The sequence below is a fragment of the Pelodiscus sinensis genome, chromosome 4 (genome assembly GCF_049634645.1).
Source record: "Pelodiscus sinensis isolate JC-2024 chromosome 4, ASM4963464v1, whole genome shotgun sequence".
Classification (NCBI taxonomy): domain Eukaryota; kingdom Metazoa; phylum Chordata; order Testudines; family Trionychidae; genus Pelodiscus; species Pelodiscus sinensis.
The window spans coordinates 127,637,896-127,650,315 of record NC_134714.1 but is presented as its reverse complement, the minus strand read 5'-3'; the positions used below and the strand labels follow the sequence as shown (position 1 = coordinate 127,650,315).

The window sequence follows — 12,420 nt, the reverse complement described above, 5'->3', positions numbered from 1 at the left end:
TATGGACATTTTAAAATGACAACACTTACTCCATGTTGGGGCAATAAGTGTGTTGTAAAGAGGTTCCATGGCGACTGAGATGAGGACAACATCCCTCATCCAACATCCAACATCCCTCTGCGCCAAACAGAGGGCAGCCTGGAAAATGGAATCACATATACTGTGATCAATTTCCAAAGTACAGCAGTCACTGGTGTCACTCTTCTCATCTGCCTAATGGGGCTCGTGGGAAATGGAATCGTCCTCTGGCTGCCTCTTTGGCTGGGCTATTTCTTTCATTATTTGACTTATTGTACCTATGCATGTTCTTGGACTTCCTGCTTCTGTTTATGTACAGCACCAGCCTGTACCTCCTGGCAGCTATCAGTGTGGAAAGGCGTGTGCCTGCCCTTTTCCACATCTGGCACTGATGCCACCCCCAGCACTTGTCTGCCATTCTCTGCACTGTGATCTGGGTACTCTCCTGCATGCTCACCGGAATTAGATCTTTGTTTGCTTTTTGGAAATACTATGCACATTGCAAAATGATGCTTCTTCAACTCACTGCCACAAATTTTCTGATATTTACCCCCATCATGGTTCTGACCGGTCAGACCGTGTTCATTAAAGTCCAATGGAGCTGCCAGTGATGCCAGCCAGGGCAGCTCTACATCATTATCCTGCTCACCATCCTCTTCTCCTACCTCTTTCCTGCTCCCCTTAGTGTTGTCTTCCTCCTCCAGAGTGCTGTTGATATTGTAGACCTCAACACTGTCCCTTTCATGCTGGCCTCTGTCAATGGCAGCATCAGCCTGGTTATTTAGTTCCTCATTGGGAACGACAGGAATCGACAATTCAGAGGATCTGTTAAAAATATGCTCCGGGGGGTGTTTGAAGATGGGGCAGATAACAGCGATAATAGGGTTATGGCCACTTACATCCCTATGGCAACTAACCTGGAAGACCCTATTATGGGCTGGAGATATCTCTAGAACAGTGGTTCTTAGCATGTAGGCTGCTTGCAGCCCAATCAGCACACAGCTGCAGCCCATGTATGTCGTGTGGGAGCATATGAGGCCCACAATGATTGGCTGGGAACCACTGATCTGGAATGATCATAAAATTCAAAGAAATGAGAGAAGAGAAAGTTCCCCTCATTCCGTTCCCCTGTGTTCAGTGTATCTAGTGGACCGTCATCCTCACTCAGGGCCTAATCCTGGTGTCCGTGAACAGGGCCGGCTCAAGCCATGCCTGTGCCCTGGGCAGCGGGCGTGTGATGCATGTGCAGCCCCGCCCATCCGGCGCATTGCACACCTTACAGCTGCAATTGGGTGTGCGGCGCCTGATTTCAGCTCTAAGGGGTGCCACACGGCCCGTGGCCCCGGGCACGCGGCACCCCATACAGCTGCCATCAGGTGCCCCCATAAGTTAGTGCCCCAGGCAGCTGCCTGGCTACCCCCCCTTAATCAGGCCCTGCCTGTGAAATCAGGGGCATTCCCTTTGAAATTAATATGAGCAGGAGCAGGATCATACCATTCATTTTCCCTCTGATGCAAGGAAAATCTCTCCTCAAATAGGAGTAACAGTTAATTTGAGGGAAGGGTTTTGGATCGGACTACCGCGTCTACATGCAGCAAGTTAAATCGGGGCGTCCGGCATTTTAAAATGGAGATCAGCCACGAATATGCTAATCAAGCACGGGTTATTTAAATCCCGCGCTTCATTAGCAACTTCAGTATGTTTCATTTGCCTCCCTAGTTCGAACTAGGAGGCAAGTGTAAGCATACCCTGAGGACCTACCAATCTTTTGGAAGGGAGCAGAGAGATTTTTGCCAGCCAGCAGCCTGTCCCATCACTTCTACAAACCTGACAGAAACATTTTCCTATCCTTTGTATTTAAATGATTGATTAACCATTTATACCTCTATTCCTTTCTTCTATTATTAAATATATTAAATCTAGATCCATACTGAATGGGAGGTAAGTATCTGATCCTTTGACATCAGTAAGGACCTTACAGATGGCAAAATGGGGTTACAATAACCTCTCATTTCATTAGACTTGTATCCCCTGGAGGAATTCTGCAACACTGTGTAATACAGGACTCTGCAAAATTTAAGCATGTGTATGCAGAATCGACCCTTTCCCCTCCCCTCATCCCCCGGCTCCCCACGCGAACACACACAGAAATGGGCTGTAGAGATCTTGGGCACAGCTGGAGTCTGCTTGATCTGATAAAGATCAGTTCACAAACAGAAGTTAAGTTTGGGGGTAGGAAACTGGAGGGTTGCCAGCAGCTGCAGTTCACAGCCCAGTGTGTAGCCTGAAAAAATCTGTAGACACACATTACATATTGTGGTCTTTACTGCTAAGGTGGCTAAGTTCTGCATTTCTCAAGATGACAAAGCAGGGATGGGTGAACCTTACAGCAAACTTGCACATAACCTTACTCCACAGGCTGCATAGAACCCATTGGACCTTTTCATTTGACGCTCAAGTTCCTGCTGGGGAGTGGGATCAGAGGTTCCTTACATAGCTCATTACGAATCAGCCACTGGAAGAAGGTGAAGCAAACAAGCACTTAGGACCTGCCGTACTATTTGCCTACACAGGTATCGCCCTCAGGCCAAAACCTTTGCCCCACTCCGTGATGAAGTTAAACAAAATTTGAGATTTTAGAATTGGGGAGAAGACTCAAAACCCTTCTCCCTTGGCCAAACCCTGAGCCCAGGCTGTTTCCTTCCTCTAACAAGGACCAGCAGCAACATTTACTGTTGACCTAATCACGTGTTTTTATTCTCTAGCCCAGTTTCTGTGCCAGCTGATTGGCCCAGAGACAAGAGAATGGCCTGTAACCCATCCCATAGCTCCAGCTGGACTGGGCAGGGTGGATTCTTTTTCTTCAGTAATAGATGGGCTGGCAGCAGGGAGTCAGGGGTGGGATTTCCTCACACTCATCTCACCAACTAGAGTTCAAAGGCCAGCTCCCCTCCCTACCCAATCCCGTATCACACAGGACCCATTGGGCTGGCACTTTCACATTATGGTCATTCACATAATGAATGGTGCCCCCACTTCAGATTCCTTCTCGTATGGCTCTTAGGTCACCTCTATTCATTGCATAAGTTTTGATCACTACTCCTTGATTTGTGTCCTGGGATTCCTTGAGTGTTATAATGATCATATCTAATACTGAATCAGGCAATGAGTTAAGCTGTTTAACTATATTGATCGTTATATGTATTACTATTTCTAGGACAGTTTCCAGTATGGGAGCATTATATGTTTGGACAAATACAATAAAGTCACCAATCTATGGCTAATGTCTATACAGATCTTCTCTCCTGTCCGCCTTTTCAAAATGCTTTTTTAAAGTTCTCTTCCTACTAGAGAGCTTTGTAGTAAAATTCACAAGTTTTTATTGCCACATGAAATTGAAATAAATATTCTTGGCAAAAATATAGCTTTGGGCATGTATAGAATATACATTATTGGCCCAAAAATCATGGTGATGGGATTTTTAAGACATACAATTGTAACACTATGTTACAGAAATTCTGAATTTGGCAAAAACAAAAACCCTGAAAAATAAGGGAACTTCTAAATTTAACGCTAAGGAACTAAGCTGGTCACACCCTAAATGCACCTCAGATGCCTCTCTCAGATAATAGTAGTTTTCTCTTACAGTGATCTATTCAGAAATAGCCTTTAGTAAGTCATTTCCGTTATGCTTTCCATAAAAGAAGTAACAAAGATATTGCCTGATCTTATAATACTGACCAATGCTCACAAACTGTGCTGATATTATGATCTCTGGATCCCACGCTACCCAGCATAAAGAAAACGTTTCTTTCATGGGATTTGACTAGAACTGGTTCTTGGACACAACACAGGGAAATTCTGTGACCGTGTAACAGATTATAAATCAGAAAAATCCCCAAAAGATAAGATTCATTCCCCGGGGATTAAAGGAAACTAAAGGTAAGTTTTTGCTAAATAGATTCTTTGCTGTTCATTGATTTCTCTCTCCAGCTCCCTATGTCACCTCCTGCTACTCTCAATCCATAAATGGCTGACAGTTTCTCCCAATGTATTTTCCTCTGTCTGTCTGTCTCTCTCAGCTGCTCCCTGCCCATAAGGCTTTTCCCCACCCCCATTTCTTTCTGTCTCTGCCATCCCCCAGGACTGTAATCTCCCTGGCTTTTTCTCAGTCACATCCACTAGGATCTAGCTGTTTCAGGTCATTAGACAGCAGAGGGACTGGAATAGTCAGTGAAGCACAGGGCTGGGGATAATAATAATAATGAGAAGCAAACATGTGCAGGGAGCAGAGACCTGATACTTTCAGGTATCATAAAGCTTTCCAGTACTCATGTAAAACCTCTGATTGCAACGCATCTCCCTGTCCAGTGCATTGCAGGCACTTCTCACGTGGGATCCGTTATGGACTGGGTGTCAGATATGGCACAGGAGCCCACAGGGAAAGTTTTAGTATCCTGAAAACAGAGTCTTCCTCAAATAACTTTTGGAAAAGGACCCTATGGGGAGAATCTCAATTACTGACCAACTGACCTTGATAGTCTAAGTTGGATCCACCCTGCTCTAGGTCCAATTTAGACTTCAAGACATTTCAGTACACACGCAGATAAAAAGAGGGAAGCAAGGTAAGGATTTGGTGGATGGATTCTGTATTCTGTGTCATCATTAACACTACAGGCTACATGGATCTTCTTTTTCTCTCTCCCAATATCCATTCTGCACCCCGTCCCTTTTCTATCATTCCCTTTCCATAAACGATTGACAGCCCTTCCAATATCTTTCTTCCCCCACTGCTCCTCTCTCCATCTTGAACGGTCTCTCTGCCTCTGCATCCAAAGTAGTCTACACCAACGAGCCTTTCTCCATGTCTCTCTCTGTTACTAAGACCCCTCAAGGCCATTATGGGCTCTGGAGATCTCACACTCAGGAACTGGCAGTTCCAGGCCAAGGAGCCTGGGAGCGACTGGAACAATCAGTGAAACACGGCATGGGGAAAGTCTGAGACACTGATACCCCATCTGTTCTCTGCCTACAGGAGTGTAAGAGAGGGGTACAAGGAGAGTCCAGCATCCATCAGCAGAGCTTTCGTGATGACTGGACAGAGGACAACATCCCTGCACCCAACAGAGTCCAGCATGAAAAACGCAACCAAATATTATGGGAACTTTGTCATTCTATTGAGTTCATCTACAGATCAACAAGATCAACCTGTAATTAAATCACTAGTTTATGTTATTCTGTTCATCTGCCTGTTGGGGCTGGTGGGAAATGGGCTTGTGCTCTGGTTCCTTGGCTTCCACATTAAGAGGAATGCCTTCACCGTCTATGTCCTCAACCTGGCTGCTGCTGACTTTGGCTTCCTCCTCTGCTTGGCTCTTTCCTGTACAGTCTTCGACTTCAATTTATTGTACTTATCAATGTCATTGGACTTGTTGATGGTGTTCACGTACAGCACCAGGCTGTCCTTTCTGACAGCCATCAGTGTGGAAAGGTGCGCATCTGTCCTTTGCTCCATCTGGTATCGATCCTACTGCCCCAAGCACCTCTCTGCCATTCTCTGTGCATTGCTCTGGGCTCTCTCCTGCCTGCTCACTGGACTGAAAGCATATGTTTGCTTTTCCGACTCCTGCTCTGAACATCGTCAAGAGATACTCCTCCAGCTCACTAGAATGAATTTCCAGATATTCACCCCCATCATAGTTCTGACAAGTCTGATCCTCATCATCAAGGTCCAAAGAAGTTCCCTGCGACACCAGCCAAGAAAGCTCTACATTGTTATCTCGCTGAATGTCCTCTTCTTCCTCCTCTTAATTGTTTCCTTCAGTATTGTCACCTTCTTCCAAAAAGCTATTAATTATGACTATTTTATTAATTCTAGTTTAATGCTGGCCCCTATCAACAGCAGCATTAACCCAGTTATTTACTTCCTCATTGGGAGCTATAGGAATCAACAATTTGGGGGATCAGTCAAAAAGGCACTCAGGAGTATGTTTGAAGAGGAGGCAGATATCAGAGAGGAAAGGGTTAGTGCTACTTAAATCCCTATGGCAACCAACCTGGAAGACCCTATTATGGGCTGAATATTTATCTAGGACAATGGTTTCAAACAAATAGGCCGCTTGCAGCCCAATCAGCACCCAGTTACAGACTTTCTGACAGCACAGACCCATATAGATAAATGAGAGAAGAGAAAGTTCCCTTCATTCCGTTCTCCTGTGCTCTGTGTATCTAGTGGACTGTCATCCTCATTCAGGGCCCAGTCCTGGTGCCCGTGAAATCAGGAGCATTTACTTTGACTTTAATACGAGCAGGAGCCTGACTGTAACATTCATTTTTCCTCTTATGTAAGGAAAATCTCTGCCCATAAATATTTCTGTGGATGTGCTAGTTCTCCGAGATTAAATGAATTAATTTGATATCACATAAGCAGGGTCTGAACAAACTCAGCCCTGACATGGTAAACTGGGCAAAGGACAACAGCCAATATACTGCAAGGAGGGTGTTTTACATAAAGTTTGTGAGTTTCCCTGTCACTAGAGCAGCGTTTTCCCAAATCAATGCTCTGTTTTCTTCTCTTCATGAAACTTTGCTTGTATTATACACACAGTCGGTCCTTGCAATAGTGGAAGGATTGAGGTAGCCAGGGTATCATGCAGATTTCCGGCTGGCAGGTTTGTGCTGGTTCTATTTTGTATTGCTTAGAGGAACCCCTAGATGCTGAACCCAGTAATGTTTGTTGCCAACAATATGTGTCAGAACAGTCACTCGAATAATGACGCGCTCTGAGGATGTGTTACTGTCTCTTCTGTAGAGGCTGTTTGCAAATGACTTCTCACCACCTGTAAACTGGGCTTGGTAACGTGGGGAGTGAATAAGTGCGGATTTGAGGGGAAAATGGTCTCTGGAGAAGAGGCAAAATCCCAGCATCTCTGTTGTGAGACCTCCTGTGTCAGAAACTTTCCACTCACCGGTGCTGTGGGCTTTGTTTAGGACAGTAAATTAACTTGCACAGAGAAAAGGTCACTGAGATGCCTCCATTTTGCCACTTTTCCGCTTTAATTGCCTAGACTATGGATCTACAACTAAAAGGACCATCCTGAACCATGGACTGAGGACCTACCAATCTCTTGGAAGTGCGCAGAGACACTTTTGCCAGCCAGCCTGTCCCATCATTTCTACAAACCTGACAGAAGCACTTTGCCATTGTTTGTATTTAAATGCTCTATGAACCATTTATACCTGTATTCCTTTCTTGTATTATTAAATTTAGAGACATATTGACTGGGAGGTGTCTGATCCTTTGACATCAGTAAGAACCTTAGCTATGGCAAAATGGAGTTACAATAACCTCTCATTTTATTAGACTTGTTTCCCCTGGAAGAATTCTGCAACACTCTGTAATACAGGACTCTGCAAAATTTAAGGTTGTGTGAGCAGAATCAACTCTTCCCCTCCCCTCCACCTCCAAGCGCGCACACAGAGAAATGGGCTATAGAGATCTTGGCCACTACTACAGGCTCCTAGACCTGAAGTTGAATCTGGGTGTAGGAAACTGGCAGTTTTCCTGGAGCTACAGTGAACAGCCCAGTGTGTACCTAGCCTGCAAAAAACTACTGTGGTAGTGTCTTGCAGCTAAGGTGGACAAGTTCTGGATTTCTCAAGATGATAAAGCAGAGATTGGCAGACCTGACACCACAGGCCTTTTATAACTCATTGGGCCTTCTCATCTGACCCTCAAGATCCTGCCGGGAAGTGGGATCAGAGCTTCTGTACATAGCTCATTACAAATCAACCACTGGAAAAATGTGAAGCAAACAAGTACCTATGGCCTGCCGTACTATTTGCCTACACAGGTATCGCCCTGAGGCCAAAACATTTGCCCAACCCTGTGATAAAGATAAACAAAATTTGAGATTTTAGAATTGGAGCGAGGACCTCTAAACTATTGTTGCACTAGGGTCTTCTGAGGCCTTTCTACATCCTTCTCCCTTGGCCAAACTCTGACCCCAGGTGGAGGGGGTTGGAGTTTCCTTCCTCCAACAAGGAGCAGCAGCAGCAACATTTATTGTTGACCTAACCACGTGATTGCATTCTCTAGCCCAGTTTCTGTGCCAGCTGATTGGCCCAGAGACAAGAGAATGGCCTGTAACCCATCCCATAGCTCCAGCTGGACAGTGGAGGGCGGCATTCGTTTTCTTCGGTGATAGATGGGCTGGCACCAGGGAGTCAGAGGTGGGGTTTCCTCACACTCATCTCACCAACCAGAGTTCAAAGGCCAGCTCCCCTCTCTACCTAATCCCGTATCACATAGGACACATGGGGCTGGTGCTTTCATATTGTGGCCACTCTAGTTTCGTTCTCATATATCTCTTTATTAACCTATCTCCATTGCATTATCCTTGATCACTACTCCTTGATTTGTGTACTTCAAGGATTATTTGACTATTATGATAATATTCATTTATTTAAAATATTTAACCTCACCTCTCTATTTAAGTTATTGGAGGAGGCTTTTATGCACAATGTGATTCCAATGATCATACTTAGAAGTGAACCATATAATAAGTAAAGTTATTTACCTATACAGATTGTTGTAAGAATTACTTCTTTTAGGTCAGTTTGCATTTTGGGATTCCGGATGTGTTTGAGCAAATACAATAAAGTCACCACTCTATGGTTAATGTCTGTACATTATTTCTTCTCCTCTCTACCCTGTCAAAATGCTTTTTATCAATCTCTCTTTCTAGTATACAGATTTCTAGTAAAAATCACAAATATGTACTGCCATATTAAGTTAAATTAAATTAAATATTCCCAGGCAAAAAATATAGCTTTGGATATGTATAGAATATATATTATTGACCCAGAAATTATGGTGGTGGGAATTTTTAACACATATATAATTGTAATATAATGTAACACAGTGCTCACCAGCCAGTAGATTGGGATCTACCAGTAGATCTTGAAGTCTCTGACAGGTGATCTTGACTGGTTTGGCCAAGAAGCTATCAAGTGCCAGCACACCAGCTGCCCTTCCCCGCACTGCTGCACATCTCCTGCCCTTTGCCTCGGAACTGCCTTTTCTCCTGCCCGGGAGATTCCTGCTTGTGGTACAGATTAGGAAAGGGAAAGGAGGGGGTGCTGATGTCAGGGTGCCCCCTCTTCCACCCTGTATTCTATCTCCACAGAATGGGAGATGCGGGGGGCATCCAGGGCTTGGAATGGAGTTTGTTGTCTGCATGTGAGAGTGGTGGAAAGCCAAGCAAAGATGATCCTGCCTTCGCCCCACTGCACCACCACACAGGAGCAACTGGAGATAAGCCGTGTCAATCTGGACCCAGCTATGAACTCCCTGCTGCACCCCAAGCTCCCTCGACCCAAACTCCCTTACAGAGCCTGAACCCCCTCCTGAACCCCTACTCCCTGCCCCAGGCTCAGCTCAGAGCCCTTCACATTCCGAATCCCTTAGCCCAAGACCAGAGTTTGTGCCCTGACCCTGTGTCCCTGCCTGGTGAAAGGGAGGGAGAATGGGAGATGGAGGGTGGGAGGATGGAGTGAGCAGAGGCAGGGCCTGAGAAAAGGGTCACAAAGAAGATGGGGGAAGGATGTTTGGGTTTACATTGCACTTAAATTCAAAAAGTGATCTTGTGGCTTAAAAAGGTTGATGACCCCTGATGTAACAGAAATATTTTTTTGGCAAAAAAGCCCTGAAAAATAAGACAAGTTCTAAATTTTGTGCCAAGTAACTACATTGGTTACATCCTAGATGCCTAAATGCACCAGTTGACTCTCTCAGATAATAGCAGTTTTTTGTGATAGGGATCTGTTGAGAGATAGCTTATAGAAAGCCATTTCCGTTATGCTTTGTAGAAAATAAATAACACAGACATTGCCTAATATATAACACTGACCTATTCTCACAAACTGCCCTGATGTTATCATCTCTTTAACCCATGCTATGAAATATAAGAAAGATATTTCTACAATCAGACTTGACAAAGACTGGTTGTTGGACACAATACAGGGAAATTGTGTGCCCATATAACAGATTATAATTCAGAAAAGATCCCCTGAAGATGGATTCATTCCCCAGGTGTTACAAGAAACTAAAGGTAAGGCTGTGTCTACATTGGTGCGATCTTGCGCAAAAGCAAAAGCTTTTGCGCAAAAACTTGCTGCCTGTCTACACTGACCGCGAGTTCTTGCACAAGAACACTGACGTTCTAATGTATGAAATCAGGGCTTTTTGCGCAAGAACTATGATACTCCCACTCAGGAATAAGCCCTTTTGCGCAACTGTTCTTGCGCAAGAGCCAGTGTAGACAGGCATCATGAATTTCTTGCGCAAGAAAGCCCTATGGTTAAAATGGCCTTCAGAGCTTTCTTGTGCAAGAGAGCGTCTACTCTGGCATAGATGCTCTTGCACAAAAGCACATCTCTTGCACAAAGGTACATGCCAGTGTAGCTACGCTCTTCTGGAAGAGTTTTTGCACAAGAACTCTTCTGCAAAAGACTTCATGTGCAAAATCAATGCCAGCATAGAGGTAGCCAAAGTGTTTGCTAGATTAATTCTTTGCTGTTGATTGCTTTATCTCTCTCCACTTCATAATCCCCATGTCAATTCCTACCACTCCCAGTCCATAAATGGGGGATAGTTCCTCTCAATCACTCTCCCTCTCTGCTGCTCCCTTCCCATCAGGCTTTCTCCCCATCTCTTTCTATCCACAGCATCCCCCAGCACATTAATCTCTGTATATTTCTCAGTCACACCGAGTGGGATCTGGCTGTTCCAAGCCAGGAGGCAGAAGAGAGGCTAAAATGGTCAGTGAAGCACAGTCTGCGAATAACCCCTCTGCTTGCTCTCTACACGCGCAATGTGTGTGAGTGGGAGATACCCCCTACCAGATAGCAGTGGTCTCATGGTAACTGAGCACACAACAATCCTCCCTCCCACAGAGACCAACCTTAATTATTCTGAGGATAACAATAATGGGAAAGAATGCTCCAGAGAGCATTTTACGGATATCTCCATTAACAGCATCACTCTGCTTATCTGACTGTTGGGGCTGGTGGGGAACAGTTTCTCAGCTTCTGCATTAAGAGCCCTTCCTGCATTTCTGGCTCTCCCCTCTCTCTGGCTTTCCCAGATGAAACTCCCTCCTCCTAAGGACTGACTGTAGCGTACCACTATAGCCCCAAACACACCTCCCTCCTTCATCCAGCAAGGGACTGCTGACTTCTGCTTAGCAGTGCCCACCAACTCTCAGCTCCTGGGCTGCAAACCAGCTTCCTTCCCTTCCTGTCCTGCTGAGTTCCCCCTCTAGTCATTTCCCTGCTTCTTGGCTCCTCCTCCAGGTGCAGCCTTGCCCAATTAATTGGGCTACGTGCCCACTTGAACCCTTCCAGTCGCGTGTAGCCGCGGGCAGGTAGTTCAAACTACAGGGCATTTAAAAATGGCGGCACCCAGGAACATGCAAATAAAGCCCAGGATATTAAAATACAGAGCTTCATTTGCAAGTTCGAATGCCTACATTAGCCACCCTAATTCGAACTAGGGTGGCAGTGTAGACATACCCATAGTGAGTAAAATTGTTTAACGATACTGATAGTTATAAGTATTACTCTTTAACAACAGTTATCATGTTGAAGATCCTGATGTGTTTGGGCAAATACAGAAAAATCTGTGTTATCCAGCACGCTCAGGGATTAGGGCATTCAACTTACCTAAAAATTTCAGCTGAGGGTCCCATCAACCTAGGAAAAACCAATGGACAATAATAGTAAAACGAGTTTTTAATATTGGTAGTTTTGTAGTGTGAGGCAGTTGGTCTCACATTTCTATGTTGAGCTCAAGATTATTAGTACTTCTTAATTAAAAAATTGTTAAACCAATCATGGTAAACCAAGACAGGCCTGTGCATCTGAAGAAGTGACAGTATTGATGCTGGGCGTCATGCCAGTTAAAGTTTTTTGGTTAACAGAGTGTCAGATAAAAAGGTTTCACTGTACTATAAAGTCATCATTCCATGGATAATATCTGTACATTATTTCCTCTCCTAAATGCTTTTTATCAATCTATCTTTCCAGTAGAGAGCTTTGTAATAAAAATCACAAATATTTACTGGCACATTACATTAAAATAAATAATCTTGTGCAAAAATATAGCTTTGGGTATATATAGAATATATGTTATTGGCCCAGATATCATGGCAATGGGATTTTTAAAGCACATATAATTGTAACAAAATGTAACCGAAATATTATATTTTGAAAAGAAAAACCTTGAAAAGTAAGGACACTTCTAAATTTCATGTAAAGTAACTAAGTTGTTTACACTCAGATAATACCAGATGCCTTTCTCAGATAGTACCAGTTTTCTGTGATAGCAATTCCTTGCAAAAT

At 44.3% G+C, this 12,420-nt stretch overlaps 1 protein-coding gene across 1 annotated transcript; it reads left to right on the top strand.

Annotated features, from left to right (window-relative positions):
- Positions 1–3,770: 3,770 nt before the first annotated feature.
- LOC102454029 (proto-oncogene Mas-like) lies at positions 3,771–7,387 on the top strand. The gene is made up of 2 exons (XM_075926064.1): positions 3,771–3,960; positions 5,054–7,387. Exon 2 carries the CDS (start codon positions 5,109–5,111, stop codon positions 6,054–6,056), a length of 948 nt encoding a protein of 315 aa, XP_075782179.1. The 5' UTR covers positions 3,771–3,960; positions 5,054–5,108; the 3' UTR covers positions 6,057–7,387.
- The last annotated feature ends 5,033 nt before the right edge of the window (positions 7,388–12,420 follow it).

What these genes read in the sequence shown, in the direction of transcription:
- LOC102454029 (XM_075926064.1), top strand. Translation starts at nt 5,109, where the DNA reads ATGACTGGACAGAGGACAACATCCCTGCACCCAACAGAGTCCAGCATG.